This window comes from Dicentrarchus labrax, unplaced genomic scaffold (assembly GCF_905237075.1).
Source record: "Dicentrarchus labrax unplaced genomic scaffold, dlabrax2021, whole genome shotgun sequence".
NCBI lineage: Eukaryota > Metazoa > Chordata > Actinopteri > Moronidae > Dicentrarchus > Dicentrarchus labrax.
Window position 1 is genome coordinate 25,375,850 of NW_026136714.1, and position 17,002 is coordinate 25,392,851.

General features: G+C 39.9%; 1 protein-coding gene across 2 annotated transcripts in view; it reads right to left on the minus strand.

Annotated features, from left to right (window-relative positions):
- Window positions 1-16,737, minus strand: part of zmat4a (zinc finger, matrin-type 4a) — a 146,192-nt gene extending 129,455 nt beyond the window's left edge. The window contains exon 1 of one of the 2 annotated variants that reach the window (XM_051422099.1): window positions 16,535-16,729. In XM_051422099.1, coding sequence (XP_051278059.1) covers window positions 16,535-16,621 — 87 coding nt within the window. In that variant the 5' untranslated portion in view covers window positions 16,622-16,729. Of the gene's footprint in view, window positions 1-16,534 lie in introns of both variants that reach the window. The other variant, XM_051422098.1, reaches the window with a different exon arrangement.
- Window positions 16,738-17,002: the final 265 nt, after the last annotated feature.

Genomic DNA, 17,002 nt, shown 5'->3' on the forward strand with positions numbered 1-17,002 from the left:
ACAGGGCATGCAGTGGTTCGGAATAGTTCTCTTACTTACTCAAACTTACAAGTTTTGCTAACCTAGGGGCTTGTTTAAAGAGTCTGATCCTGCTGTGTCACATTTATTTTCAGTAATGTTGCACGCATTATAAGACCTTAGTGATTAAGTTGTTCAAATGATGATGTTCAAAAAACCCCAAGTTCTAATTATCTTTTAACCCTTTACTTTGCAGCAGCACTCTCTCCTTGTCCCTGAGTGTGTCTATAGCTCAGCAGCACGGGGATGAAAGCCAGAAAAGTCCTGCTGAGTGTGAAGTACATCTCTCCAAAGAGCAACCGCTGCTCACTGAATTAACACGTCCCTCTACTGGCGATCAATTCATTAAACTAATGGATTTTGCTGTCAGATACACCGCTGTAATTGCAAGAGGTTGACTCTTTTCTAAATGAGATGCTGAAAAAAAATAAATTTTTACGAAGTGTAATTGGATAAGGGAAGGCATCACAATCATAAACCAACAGGGGGTTCTCTACACAATTCAATCATCAATATCTGATCAGAGCAGCTGTTGTCAAGATCGTTACAGCCAGCCTCTCTCAGCGCAGCACCGTGAGCTCATTACAGAAGTTGTATATTGCCACTTTGGTGAAGGAGAAACACGGGGCAGAGAAGTCATAGAGGGAACAATACAGCATGCCTCGCGCTGACGAACAAATTAGCAGGAAGGCAGCTTGTTTCTCACACCTAGTCAACACTGTTTACCATCTGTCTTTGACTATGAAGAGCCGCCCGCAAATCAGCCAAGGCAAGCTGCGCAGGGCTAGAAGCTCGAGGGTGGGAGGTGGAGGGATAAAAAGCTAATGAAACAGTGGGAGAGAGACGGAGTGCAGAGATGAAAGGGAGGTCACAGCAGCGAGTGCCCAGCAGATGTTGCAGCTATGAAAGGTCGGTTGTAATTCATCAGGGAGGGTGTTAAGCCGGGAAGCTGGACGAACGCCCGCAGAGACAAACTGGACTCATACTGGCCTTTCCAGTAGGTGTTCCTTTGGCTGAGGACAGCTCACACACCAAAATTTGATTACCAGTTCCAAGGGGTACAGCTGCCTACCTATGATTCGAGCCAGACTACCTCCAGATGTGGTCAGGCAGATCATGACACATTTACACCTTGCATTACCATGCATAAATGGGGTAAAGAAGACTGACTTTGACACCAACAGCAGGTTTAAAGCAAGCCACATTTTCAACTCAGTTCCTATTTTCACACACAATCAGATTTGGTCCAAAGTTCCTTTTAATGAAAGTGCTATGGAGTTATGGACACTCCAGAAATGGCTATTGGTGCAAGGTAAACCTTTTTGCTGCACACACAGGATGTTCCTCTTTTGAGGACTCTTCTTTATCTTGAATCGTGCTTGAATGAAAGTAAAGGTGAGTTACTTAAAATCAAACAACCAAGACCAAAAGCACGGTGTTCTGTGCCAATTCTGTGCCTTTACCAGACAGTGTGTGGATCAACAGGTCTTTCAAAAGCTTTGGAAACCGGAGGATTGACGAATCATCCAGACTAGCAGGTCTGTGAGGTTGTACTTATGCACAGCAATGCTTTGAGTTACATGATAATGTCAGCATAGAAGTGAGGCCAATGGGAATGTCATTAGTTTTGCAGGTATTTGGTCATACATATTCAACAAATTTAAATTTTGACCAGATGACAAGCAAAATGTGAACATGCTGATGAAAAGTCAGGGGATGTTCAAGATCATTAGGCTCTATCATCTGGAAACCAGAATTAATGAATGTCTGAACCAAATTTTGGGCAAATTCATCTTGTCGATGTGGAGATATTTCATAGGATAAGTGAAAACTGTTGGTGGCTCTAGATCAGGGGTGGCCAATTAATTTTTACAAGGGGCCACATGAGAAACCTGAACTGTGTTGGAGGGCCGAACCAACAATAACTTGAACTTAATTCTACAGTAAATTATATATTTTGATTAGCCACTACTGGTAATCAGTAGAATAAGGATATTCTGTAAATATTTATATAAATATATGAAATTGTGTTGTAGGTCAAATAGGAAAATACTCCTATAGAAGTAATGAACAGTAAAAACAAAGACAATAACTACATCAGTGTTTCATTTCATTTTTAACATGTTAATCTTCACAAATATCTGGCTGAATGTCTGAGGTGGATATGCAAAGGACAGCTGAGAGGTGATCATCAGAGATGGAGGACCTGTATCTGGATTTGATGAACTTCATCACTGAGAATGTCTGTTCACATACATGGGTAGATCCAAAGAGGACTAGAATCTTCTGAGCGTGCCTCCTCATGTGTGGAAAGTTCTCCTCTTTGAGGGAAGAGAAAACTCAAGCAGTGAGACTGACCTAAAGCGCTCTGCCAGAAGTGTGTCAGACTGCAGGTCAATGAGTTCTATCTGAACATCACTGGGTGCATTATCCACGCTGCAGGTGAAGGGAGAAGAAACCATGTGTATTTCACTCTCAACTGTTTTAAATTCTTGAAATCGCCTTGAAAACTCCCCATGCAGTGTTTCTAACATGGATGAGTACCTGTGGAGGTGATCAGCTGATGGTGTGGCTTCCTTCAGTGTTGGCAAGTGGGTGAGAAGTTGTCCTCTATTTGGCTTGAGAGAAGCTGCAACTTTCTCATGAAAGCCTTCACTGTGCTGTACATTTCATGCACAAAAAGGCCCTTGCATGGCAGTTTGGCATTTAGTTAATTCATTAGTGCAGTCACATCTACAGAAAAACCAAGGTCTGCCATCCAGTCTGCATCTGAAAGCTGGGGGATGTCATTTCCTTTCTTCACACAGAACTCACAAATCTCTTCTCTCAGGTCCCAGACACTTTTCAGCACTTTGCCCAGGCTGAGCCACCTGAGCTGTGTGGCAGCTTATGTGCCCATGTTCAGTCTCATTTTCCTCCAAAAGCCTTCCTCCAACAAACTGTCTGTGATTCAATGCTCTTGTCCTGATGAAGTTAATTATTTTAGTTACAACATCAACAACATGGTTCATTTTTAACACTGACTTACACAACACCTCCTGATGTATAATACAATGCAAAGATGTTCTGTTCAGGGCTAATTTCTGTCACTTTGTCCTGCATTCTCTTCAAAAGTCCAACATTTTTCCCATCAGATTTGGACAACCATCCATTGTCACACCTGCCAGCTTGTCCCATTTCAGTCCCAACTTGTCCAAACATGCATTTACCTCAGTGAACAAATCACTCCCAGTTGTTGTCCCTTTCATTGACTGCATGGCTGCCAGCTCCTCCGTGATTTCAAAGTCTGTAGTTATCCCACGTAAGAAGATGAGTAGCTGGGCAGTGTCACGTACATCGCAGGTCTCATCCAAAGCCAGGGAAAAATAGTCAAAGTTGACCACTCTGTTCTTCAGCTGAAGCTCCAGATTTCCTGGGCACGTTCTCAAATGCTCTTTTTTTCTCTCTGGGCATATTAGTGCTGCAGAGTCCAACAAACACTCAAACACACACAAAAACTCTGTCACAAAATGGTTTACTTTTTCTAGCAATTTTGTGGAATATGACAGAACTTGTCTTGACAGCTGCATCTCTGCATGTGCAAAGTTTAAAAAGTCCTTGTTGATTTTGCAGCTTAGCTAGCAAAGCATCCAACTCCCTTGCGCGCTCTTGATCAGACAAGTTCTTCTATTTCTCCTCGTGTTTGGTCACGTAGAGGCGATACAAATTGTAATCCTTAAACACAGCGACCTGTGTACCACAAACTAAGCACACGGCTTTACCTTTGACATCTGTTGATTAAATATTTAGCAGTCCATGTCTTGTTGAAAACATGGCATTCGGTATCAACTTCTCTTTTTTATGTGTGAGCTAACATTTCCTTATGAAATTATACGCAGCATAAATACTTTTTCATTTATGTTCTCATTCACGATTATCCTCACCGTAAAAGTGTCCAACTCTGCTCTAGATGATAAGTCAGGTTATCAACAAAGTCATAAGGATTCATCCACTGGGGACAATGTCTCTACAAAAGTTCTATGGCATTCCATCCAATAGTTATAATAGATATTGGACCAGCTACCATGGCTAAAAACAGACACAACTTTTAACACCACTGTTTTTGCAGTTATGCCTTGCCCTGCCTTATACCACTGTACTTGTCTGCATTGAACAATGATCTCCTAGAACCAGAGCAATATGAAAATCTAAATGTGTTGTCTATTCCTCAGTTAATTTAATATAAAGTGCCACTGTATTCACTTGGGGTGATTCTGCACCTCCCACGCAGAGACCTCTTGTGAGAAGCTGTTCTGGCAGATCAGCCCCAGACTGTTCTCTCCATCATTAAATTGTCAGCGAGCTGTAGCACAAAGCACAATGCTTCAAAAAGAGAGGAAAAGAGGCATTTTAAAGGTCATGATGATGATACCAGCCCTGAACACTTTATCCCAACTCTATCATAGCTGCACTGTGCATGTCTGGCCACACTGGTACCACCACTGACTCACTCACTCAGTAATGAAACAAGTATGCATTTAATTCTCTGTTTATTCATCATGTTCACTGTTTATTTCACACTAGATAGACAGCAGCAACCAGCCATTTATGTGCCAAAATAAGACAGGCTTTGGGTGCCTGTAGGGTTGATTGACAAGACTGTACTTGCTTTGTAAACCAGATATGAGTAAAATAGAATTAGGTTGAAAATGGCTTTACCTGTACAAAGGTAAAACTCAATCTTGTGTTAGTTTTTCTGATACTTGTACAGCTACTTCTGCAGTTTATACAGTTTTTAGACATTCATAATACAAAACATGATAATCATGTTTTGTATTATGAATGTCTCTCTAAATATTTCAACATTATTCTCAATATCAATAGGAAAATAATGAACCAGACTTCTGCAGTGTCTGTCCCTCTATTCTTTCTCAGAATAAAGTAACCTTCACCAATAAAGTGTAGACCTGTTTAATGGAGAATGATGACTACACAAGGACCATGGTGGTAACTCATAAATTAGAAGTCGGTCATTCATTCCATATGCAGTATAACGAGTAGTAAAACTCATGGCAATTAATCATAGCTGCTGCACACATTAAGAGTATCAGCTAGAGAGAGAAGTGCAGGGAAGACGTGGCTTTGAGCGGCTGTCACAAAGAAATGCTGAAGCGCTCAACGTAGTAAAAGTCATTATGAGATCCTGTTAAGAGAAAAGGCTCACAGTCTGCATATTTCTCATGACAATTGAAAACCATAGCATCTGTGAGTTATTGGTAGCTGCTAGCACTGTACCTGACTTCAATTTCAAATATGTCAAATATGATGTTATTATTCTAATTATTATTGTTGAGTATCATGTTTTTGAGCTGGACACTCCCTAACAGATGTTTGGAATCAAAAGCCAACCATAATTATAGTTTTAGTTTATGGTCAGGGTTAGATGACCTATAATGCAGAAATGTAGCATTTTGACGCTCTGGCCTTTTGATTAAATATCCAATATGGGCCACTGTGGTCATACAGTAGTTCCTCTCTGACCACAACTCCATTAAAGCAGTCTGTAAATCACCCTAAAGAGCTGCTAACCCTGCTAAAGCAATTCAGAGCTGCTAAAGAATTGATTTATTCTGGGTTTCTCTGCAGCTTTACAGCTCCATGAAGGTCTGAATGTTGTTAGGGAAGATTTTCCAGCTTGAAAACCTGGTGCTGAAAGAGAAAATTTTGTTAAAAGTTAAAAGAAACATTTATGGAACAGCTCCTTAGATGTAGATGATACAGTATTTTTCTACAATCAATACATCATCCACTTCTGTCAGGGGGCTGATATGCACCAAATTAAAGCATCCAAACAAAATTTGCAATCTACAGTATACAGCCAGTGATGATTAAGTTGTCAGAGGTTATGGTCCTCATCCACCATTTATTCATATTCTCCATAAGTCCTCTTCACACCAAGTACATTTTTTTATTTTGCCTGACTTTGCAAGTGAAACAGATGAGTTTTAAACGCCCAGCACAGCAGAACGAATCAATCACTGATATGGCACAATGACCAGAATTGTCCTTTTGAAATGAATGGTAGTTATCTTTGCTGACCTGTTGCTGACAGTGAATAATGATAAGGATTAAAGTGAGCTTGTCGGTCATGAATTTTGGAGGGCCTCCAATGCAGCTCATTGAGGCCAGATATGAGTGTAAAACCTAACGTAGGCAAGAATCCTAAGGCTGAACAAATGCCATCTAAAAGTCACAAACTATAGTGCTGAGAGACAAACACTCTTCAGTCCTGAGTGGAAGACAATGAGACTGTGCCTAAAACTTCTGGACTGATGCCACAACAGAGAATTACGACCGAACGGCTGTATGCCTCTGCAAACCAGTCAAGTTGCAGCTTACATCCATGTCTGTCCAGACTCTATAATATATGTGGTGAAGAGCTTAAAGGTCCAGTGTGTAAAAAAGAGGAAGATATATCGGCAGTAAAGGAATATAAGGTATGTTTTCATTAGTGTATAATCACCTGAAAATAAGAATTGTTGTGTTTTTGTTACTATGGAATGAGCCTGTTTTTATTTAGAGGGAGCAGGTCCTCTTCTACAGAGATGGCCATGTCGAACCCGACATATTTCTACGGTAGCCCAGAACAAACAAACTAAACACTGACTCTAAATAGGACTATTCATGTTTTTTGTGAGTTTTGCAGCCACTGTAGTTTGTCCTTTGTAGTTGGTTGAGTCAAGGGGTTTTAGTTGGTTGCAATCTGCAATCTCACCACTAGATGTCATTAAATCCTTCACACTGGTCCTTTTAAAGGAACTGAATAAAAGGAATTAAGTGTATTTTTGGGCATAATGAAAGTTATCACTACATTGACTAAAGATTGATTCTTATAGAGTATAGCTATACAAAATGTGGTGCTGTTGTTTTCTCCTTACATTTTTAGATGTGAAACCTCTCTATGAGCTGTGGGTGAATTCACCCACTCACCATTAGCTAGGCGCACTCCACTACATCTTCAGTCACATGATTCCGATGACCAGTCCCTCCAGAAAGTTGCGATCAAGTTGCACAAATCCAATTAGTCCCCATGAAATCTGTGCGATTTGTGGCAATTTTTTCCTGCAAATGTGACGAATCATGTTGGTTTCTTGGGAGTTTCACCAATCATGGAAGTCCCCCATATAAAACACTGAGCCATAGGCCACCAAACTACTAGGGAGTTTATTCTCACTGGCTTCGACTTTTAATAAATTTTCCCAAAAAAAAATATTTTTTTTTTTTTTTTCTTTTTTTTTAAAAAAAAAAAAAAAAAAAAAAAAATTTTTAAAAAAAACCCCCCAAAAAAAAAAAAAAAAAAAAAAAAAAAAAAAAAAAAAAAAAAAGAAAAAAGAAAAAAGAAAAAAAAAAAAAAAAAAAAAAAAAAAAAAAAATTATTATTTTTTTTTTTTTTTTTTTTTTTTTTTTATTAAAAAAAAAAAAAAAAAAAAAAAAAAAAAAAAAAAAAAAAAAAAAAAATTTTTATCCCAAATGTGAAATATAGTCACAATCTCCCACTCTGTTCCTGAGTTTTGGTGTTAAATAATGGCCAAAAAAGTATCAAATGTTTGTGCCAAATTTGATGAAATTCATCACTTTCACAAGAGTGGAACAGACGGGCAACCCGAAAACAGAAGCAACTGGCAGTCTTTTTAATTATTTATCATATCTACACTGACATCTCATTAATCACACAGCCAATAGAACACAGATGAAGGTAAGGAATTACAGCATCATGCCTGTTTAATCACAGCGTCGCCAGAATATGATGACTAATTTGACTTATTGTAGTATGTGTCACAATCAGCTGTGCAATTATAATACACAGCTCAACACAATATGTCATCTCTATCGCTGTGGTGTTGAGTGGGCTATTAGTGTTGGCTGCATTAGGTGAAGGTGCTGATACTACTATTTTTTGATTGAAGCGGCCAAAAGCACATTATCTTTTGCCAGTTGTAAATGGTAAATGCACTTATATAGTCGGGCTGTGTTATTGGGAAGAGTCTGGCAATAAGTATCCCAATACAGGGGTTACGATTCATTATATTGCGATATTGTAAGCAAGGCTATATATTGGGGTTTATTTTAATAAAGTTTTAGGAAAACTGTCCACAATATGCAAAAAATCTGAGCGAAAAGTCCCTGTAACATCAAAGCTCTCAGTTTACATTCACAACACTGCTATCTTGCAGTTAGGGCTTCAATCACCCAAATCGATACATTGTTTTTAAGAATCCATATAATATCACAATACGGATTTTTTCTATATTTTCTTATACCCCAATTATATAGAGCTTTTCCACCTTAATGGACAAAGTACTGCACCAATTAACTGATCACTCGATTAGTCGATTGACAAAAAATACTATTTTGATAATCAAACAATTGTTTAATTAATTTTGAAATCAAAAATTGTAGCTTCCACCTTCTCAGATTTGTGGATCTGATGCTGCTCTTCATCACACACAAAAGTAAACTCAATATCTTTGGGGTTTGGTCTGTTGATTGGACAGAACAACACATATGAAGAAAGTCACTTTGGATTGAGGGAAATCAGTCACTGCCCTAACTATGATCTAAAATTACACATACCTTCATAGCTCTTATCTGTATTGCCAAACCTGTATTTGGAAAAGCAACAAAGGTGAACAGTAAAATTCTGACCCAAAACAAACACAGGTTTAATTATTATCATTTATGATGGCTGCATCCCATTTAGCTGCCGATTGTTTATGATGGCTCACTGTCACACTGTCATGACTTACTGGGACACTTGGGAATATTGTTCATGTTATTAGCAACACCCATGCTTCTCCTCCGCCTATTATTAGCAACATCACAGGTACACTCACTTTAAGTTTTACCTTCAAATAAAGCATAAAAAAAAGCAAAGTCTGATTGTCTGACGCCTACTGAATATGCAGCAATATCAGCAATCACTGATATTAAGTACAATGTTATCATAACTGTCAAAACCAATGACAACAAAAATAAAACCCAAACTGTAATAAACTATATTTTTCTCTTATGCACACCAATGGAATACTTTCAAATCATCTGTACTGTACCACATGCCGTTGCTGGAGAGCTACGTAAATCAATCCTATCAACATCATTGTCATCACCATCCAATCTCCCTCTGCAAAGTGTCTGCATTAGCAGCAATCACTGCTGCAGCCAATCTGAATGTTGATTACCCCGCCACTTGATTGCAACAGACCTCATTCTTAGTCTCACTAGAGGTCCCATGTTCCCCCTGATTGAATGTCTTGTTAGCCGGTGCAGTACCTTGGTGGTCTGCTGCTTAGTGAGACAAAACCCAAAGGCAGCTGATACGTCTTTTAAAATGGCTGCTAACGTCCTGCTAAACTGTAAGCTTCAACCAAATTCAGTTTAATGCCATTTCTAAGACTGTCCTTACCATAAAGGGAAAAACAGTATCAGTCATTTGTTCAAACATTTTGATAAGTAACAAGAAATTGCAGATGGAAAATTCCACTCTTACTACAGTCGGCCTACATCAGTCTAACAAGACAAGCTAGCAGGTCTGTGCAATCATGGCTGTCGGTAGCTACCAATTGTGACCCATTGGTTTGTGGAGAACCATTCTGAAGCTATGGTCGTCACCATGACAGTCAAACGGAGTCAGCTGAGATGACGTACTGCGAGTTGATCTGCTCTCATTGGAGGTCTTTGATAAGACATAAGCAGGATATTGTTAGTGTGTTTAAACTATATATATGACCATAAGTGTTTTCAGTAGTAGTTGATTATTTTCATTATCAATCTGTCAATCAATTTGTCATTTAATCGATCAGTTGTTTGGTGCGTAAAATGTCAGAAAATGTTGATCACTTTCTAAAAGCCCAAGGTGACGTCGTTAAATGTCTCGTTTTGTCCACAACAAAATATGTTCAGTTTACTGTAATAGAGGACCAAAGAAACCAGTAAATATTCACATTTGAGAAGCTGAAATCAGGGAATCTGGACATTTTTTTCCAAAAATAGTGATTCATTTTTAGTAGCCAAAAATTAACAAAAAAGTCGAGGTTGCAGCTTAGAAAAGATAAATGAACAGTAATAGGGCTGGTTTCCTTTGTTTTTGGTTTCTTTTTGTCCTTTCTAGTATAAATTATTAATATAAAATATATTTAAAACTTCGACATACAATGTATGTAGAATTGTAGTAGTTTCTCTTTTTTGGACATTTATCTTGTTTTTGTGTGTTTTTTCCTCTCTTAGTTATGAAATTGTTTAAATTATTATTATGTTTGTTTGTCAATGTTATACATCTCATTATCTCCCCTTTTCTAAAAGACAATAATGATATCTTTAAAAAGACAAAAAGATAAATGAACCATTTGAATGGAATTGAATGTCATTTAGTTACACTGTGATTGTAAATAATTCATTGCCCCATCACCTCCTCATAACCCCCAGCGAGGCCAAGCCTGAATAACATCCCAGTATTGTTCCATTTCTTCAGGATTCTTTTGGAGTTCTGCTCCACTGTATCTGTCAGGTTTACTCATCTACACTGTGAACATGTGACTTCATAGTATGGGTCAATTACAGGCCACCGTTGCCCAGGGGAACTGAAAGGACTGGCAGCTTTTGGTTCCAGGTGACATTTAGTTAGTTAAATGTCACTCATTTTATAGTTCAGTATTAGCATGTCTTTGAGCAAATCCAGCTAAGGGAAATAAACCAGCTAAGAAAAAGTTAGAAGTTGAACATAAATGAGACTACCTGCTGGTAAGTGATTCAGTAAGGAAGGAGGGAAAGCTGCAGATGTAAGGATGAGGACAGCTGTCTGGCCTCACTGTGACCTGTAAGGTCCATGGAAACTGTTGCCCCTACCATCAGCAGCATTTTGTCCAGCTGGTGCCCTCAAATTAGCCAGACTGGATGAGTGAGGCTGCACATAGCAAAGAGACTGTGCTTCCTCTCCCAGAGCCCTGTGCACTGATCTGCCTCCCGTTCTGTCTTTCTCTATCATTCTTCTGCTTTTGTGGAGGCAAAGGCAAGGCAAATCGTAATGCCATGCCTCCGGGTCAAAACAATGAGCATGTTACTTTGTGTTTGTCACTAAGTGGCCTATTCCCATGCAGTGTGACCTAAGCACCGTCCACAGATCTGCTGAGTGAAAACATTAGCACGCGCACTGGGCACGCTGCCTGCACTTCAGTAATATAATCAGCTTGGTGTTCAGCCAGAGCAGACATTTAGGGCAAATGTTGAGTTGGTGCGACAATAAAATTGTGGTCAGCCTAATGAGATTAATTCTTTCCAGTGCGGGCACAACATCAAGCTGGAGGATTCAATCTCAAATCATCCGCTGTCAAGGAAATTTTTACAGCCTGAATACACCTGTTGCAAGAGACTGTACATTCAGTAGCTCTTAGATTATACCAGGCGCAGCTGGTTAATGTTAAATGCTTCCTCTGATAAAAAGCTCACTAAGTCTTATTCACAAAGCACTTAACTGTAAGGTGAAGTGTGTAGATCCATATATTGAGTCTAAGATTTAAAAGACTCTCTTGTTGCAGATCAAGGAATATAAAATAATACATGTTCTCCTGTAGCTTAAAATATAACCTCTAAGCTGCCCAGTTAACTGTGTGTAGCATTAGCTTAGCGTGTGGAATCATTACTTGAGGTGGTGTAGGTGATGTATGACTTATCGACCTCTGTTGGTGACCATAGTAGACAGCAGCATGCAGCCCTTTTCCCTCTGAAACAGCTCTCTCATACATATATAAACCCTCTTTTCCCCTTAAACTGCAGTATGATGGGCTGTAACTGACTATAGCATCGAAGAGAAATCTCCACAATAGTACAATGTGTATTATGGTTCAATGAAAACAGTCTAGTCCTGCGGAGCTTTGCAGATATCATTAGGTTTATCGCTTGACCTCGGACATTACACATTTTTAACAGAAAACCTATGTTGCAAATTGGTGGCAAGGGGGTTTGAAAGACTTTTTACCAAGAGGAGGCATTGGGAGGTATGAAGATTTATGTCACGATTATCTTGGCCAAAATAATTGCAATACACAATATTATAATGATAATCATGAAAATATACCTCATACTTAAATAAACAAAATGGCACTAAAACATACTGGAATCACCTTACCTTACCCAACACATTTATTGCATCACAGATAGACACTCCTCTCACTGTTCTTTATTTTGGAATCTTTACTATTTACATACAACTTGTTTAATTTTTTTGTGGGGGATAAAAACAGATAAATCAGGAAATGAATATAGAACTGTATGCTGGGGAGCTAGACAGCTTTTTCAAGTCAAGCCATGTGAGGATATTCACAATTATTCCGATTCACAATTATCACGGTAATGGGAATTTTTGGGAGTTTTTTATCACAATACGCAATAATATTGTTTTTCGTCCCATCCCTAACCAGGAGAGTCGAATAAAAGACACAATCTAGTGGCATTATGGCAAGTATATACAGTAGGAAAAATAATCCGAAACTTTGACAGTTCCTCGACCGGCCATTTGAGGCAGGCTACAGCTGTGAGTCAATCTCCAACTTTACATCAGAAATAAATTTGTTTACAATCTGCTATAAAAAAGCTCAAAGTCCCCATTTACCCGTTTAAATTAAATTAAGGCTTAAAGTAATTAAGGACACACTTTGAGTGACAGGACTGTTTTCAATAACCAGCTTCATTCAGCCCGCCTCAGCTCCACCCATATTCCACGTATTTGCCAATTTTTGGATTAGCTGGGTAGCCAGTGCAATCAGGACTGCCAAGACGGTGACAGCCAGACAGCTCTTCAGAAACCTACTGGTTTGGGCACAGAGACTACATCTATTTGGAATTATACAGTCTATGGTTTCAACTGGGCAGCATTGCAAGTATTTGACCCACTGACATTAAAGCTAGGTTTATTAGGACGTAGTGTCCCCGGTGCAAGGGTGACAATGACATCATCACGTCTCTTGCAAGTTCGAAGGCCCTGCAGGTCATTGCAGTGCGTGTTTGTGCCTCCAAATTCTTGAGACCACTGTAGAGGGATTGAAGACCAACAATAAAGTCTATAAATAGATACAAGTTTCCAATTAAATACAAGAGCAAAGTGTGCAGCCATACCTTTGCTGGACTGAATTTGACCTTCTCTTTTAAATCTATCCCTCTCAAGTCCCCAAACTGGAACTCCTACTCCTTTAAAACTACTTTCTCATTGGGCGCCCGGTTACTGTACTGAGGCCAAGTCCTCGCTGCAGCGGCCCAGGGTTGTGAGACAAGATGGGAAAACATCTACTTTCTATTAAATACAGATAAATCTATTGGGATAATTGTTTTTCTCTTTCCAAGCAATGGCTTCACTTCACTGCTATCTTTGAAAAAGTACCATGGTTAGTTTTATACTCTGCTGTCAATCAGTTTGATAGAATAAGGGTCACTTTTTGGATGCTTCATTGGATATCTCCTTTAAAAACTAAAAGTGAAGACAGTCTTTGTATATTTACAAAAGGTACAAGTTGTTCTGCAGATCCGAGGCCGGCCCGGACCCTTTCAAGCTTTTTTACTTCCTTTCTTTTTTCCCCTGCAGTTGTAAAAAAGTGGAGGACATGATTTATCACCTTTGATAAATTACACATTTCCTTACGCAACGCGGTAGACTTTGTTTGCTTTAAAACTTCTACACTCTGTGAAAATAAATGCGTTCAGCTCAGATTATTCCAGCTCCTTGTCACTTAGGGTGCTATTTATAAGAATCCTCAGACCCATCTCACTTGACCTTCTACAAAAGAAATAATGGAGACAGAACTGCAAAATACTGCGGCAAGAAGGCAATGGAAAGCAACAAAGAAGCAGGGCAATTTTAACTTTACAAAAGCAAACAATTATTAATGACATCGAAGCACTGAGCTTCAAAGTGTTTTATTTATAGGCTTCACAAATTACAGACAGCAGACGGGGGAATAATGAAAGTGTCTTCTCCCCACTTGAAGTTTTTTGAAAATAGAAAGGATGACTAGAGGGCCCGAAGAGACGCAGGAAAATCACTGGGATATTAAAGAAAGGGTCGATGAAGGAGCTTTACTGTCTAAGGCTGTTTGTAACGTGTTGCTGCTCAGTGCACAACTTCCATGCAGCGTATTGGAAGAGAGCAGAAGTGATAGAGACGGGTCTGTGTAAAAGATTTCAAGAAAGCTTCCGTGGTGCCCAGATGGAGCCATCTTGTGGAGGAGATGGTGGCAATATCGTGCAGCTTCTCAAGGGAAAGAGTCAACTTTAAATGAGGCAGATGGATGGAGCTTGGAGGGGCTGGTTGGGGAAATGCTGCATTATTCTTTTTCTCAACATGCTGGAGGCTGCAGAATAAAACACTTCATCCATATCTGGATCTTAAGTATGTGTGGAACTGCTGCTGCAGGAGAAAAGGAGGGCTCCTCTTTCAAAATGAAATATGCACTGTTTGAACAAAGTGACACCTACTGTAAAAAACTGATGATGGCGCTTTACTATGGGATACTCTTCTTATGTTTACACACATACTGTGGAGTTACCGTGGTGATCTGTTTCTAGACAAACTCTGATCTCCTGGTATCCATGTGAAACAATGAAATACAGCTTGAAACTTAATCAACAGCAATGCTGACCGTCAATTAATTGTCATTTTTAAGCAGAAACTGGCCTCTAAAAACATCATATTGCGATAGTAAATCTCTGAAGAACTACAGGACTTCATTATAATGCTGTTTCGTCACAGTTTACCTTTTATAAAAAAAATCAGCTTCTTTTTAAAAACTGATACAATATCAGAAAACTAATTATTGTGATACGATATATTTTCTTATTTTCTCACAACCCCAGCATTTACATCCCACTGGGTGGGAAACAAACCCAAACATATAGGGGCTGTGCATGCCAAAAGCTGAAAAGAGCAACATTTGTTACACGTCTAATAAAACAAAAAAGCCACCAAAGAGAGAGAGACATCAAAGCAAAGAGTGTGACAACCATGTTCCATATTCTCTGTTTTGTTTGCTTTTCTGCACAAGAGGGAGATAAGCAGTGAAGTCCTGAACGGCAAATAAATCACTACAAAGAAAGTTGAAAGCAACTATGGAAAAAATAGATAGATAGATAGATAGATAGATAGATAGATAGATAGATAGATAGATAGATAGATACTTCATTGTCCTTGACAGGAAATTTGTCACTGCCGTCTGTACGTAGCTTTAAGACATACATACATAGATACAAGATAAATAGGGACACCACGACATAACAACAAGAATAAACACTTAATGCAGCACAGAAAAATAAAGAACTGATTTGATGATTCTTACCAATTAATATGTTTAAGAGCTGGAACCATTAGCTGATTACTCAATGACTAGTCAACAGAACCCTCATGGTTGTTTCAATATATGATAGAAGACTGAACATGTTTTGGTATTTGACTGTTGGTAAGAAAAAACAAGCTGTTTGGGAAAAAAAGCATCCTGGGAGATTATATTGACCAAAGTAGTTGATCAATTTGGCAAGAACATAAAAGGCAGATTATGGGATAATGAAAATATTTCATAAATCATCAGTTGTAGCCCTAATATGTTTGCCAATATTTGTCCAGGGCAACTTCTGTATCAGGAGTCTGTTCTCTGGTGTGTTACAGACACATGTGCGGATACATAAAGAGCCGGTAAACTCAGCATCAACCACAAATGAATAAAGTTACTATTTTAAAAACTCCTCAGCTTAACAGTATCACTTCAACCTCTGTCAGTTCATGTGAGAATGATTCACATGAGCTCCACCAGCAAACACTGTAACTCTTCCACAGAGGCGAGGAAGGTGTGTATATCTCCCTCCGCTACACCTCGGCTCCTAATCCACCTTAAATGTCACCTTGAGAGAATGGAGCAGCGGTTCTCCTGCATGCAGAGCAGCCCGGGGTGGCATGTGGATTCTGACAGTGACACTCAGCTCTACTGTTTGTCCACAGTACATAAAAACAGCCACAGACTGCAGAATAAACCTTATTTGGAAACTCAGAAACAGATTCTCAAGGCGTCTCTCCAACTGCACAGATCACCCTACAGCCCTGGACTTCATGTCTCAGCCATATCGGAGGGGACTCCCCTTAAGGGACCCCCTGGGGTGTCCCGGGTCGGACCCCCTTCACAGACCCGCCGCTCCTGTTTATGAAACGCGAGGTCAACCTCCACCGGGCTGCTCCGCTTACTTTTAAACCCCCCATGCGCACCGCAGCGCGCACCGCAGCCACCGCTCCGTCCGGCAGCACGCAACAAGAATCTCGGTGAGGCTGGAAAATCAGCATGCAACACGACAACCATGCCTTTTCCCCCGCAGTAAAGCATCTCCATAAAGTCACACTCACTCCTCTGCACGCATGCACGCCTGTTATCATGAACAGTAAAGGAGAGGAGAAGAGGGGGGGTGGGTGGGGGGAGACGGGACTGGCAAGTGGAATGTAAAATAAATGTACCTGTAACTCCACACTGTAGCCCTGATAGAAGTGTGTCGGGAACACCGCCAGCTGATGTTGCACTTGGAGGGAAACTGTGTAATCCATTAACCAGAGGATGCTGAATAGCGACAGACTGAGCGGGAGACGCGTCTACTGTTGGCGGCAGTACTACACTGTAGTACAATCTGCCGCTGCTCTCCGCCCTGCTGCGCTCCCATTGGCCGCACGGCGCTCATCAGCCGCGTCAATTCACTTGAGGCAGGGCAGGAAGTGGCAGCTCACATCAGCAAATAATCATCTGGTCTGCACCCAAACCATTCACAGAGTGGAGCCGGGACTGCTGGAGAAAAGATCATCAGCACAGAGGGGTTCCCATGACAGTAGCAACACTAGTATCCCCCTGTGATAAAGCCACTGTATAATAAAGGTGTCTTTCAGTGCGCAGATGACATCTGCAGCTACTTGCACTGCATAAATGAGCATTTG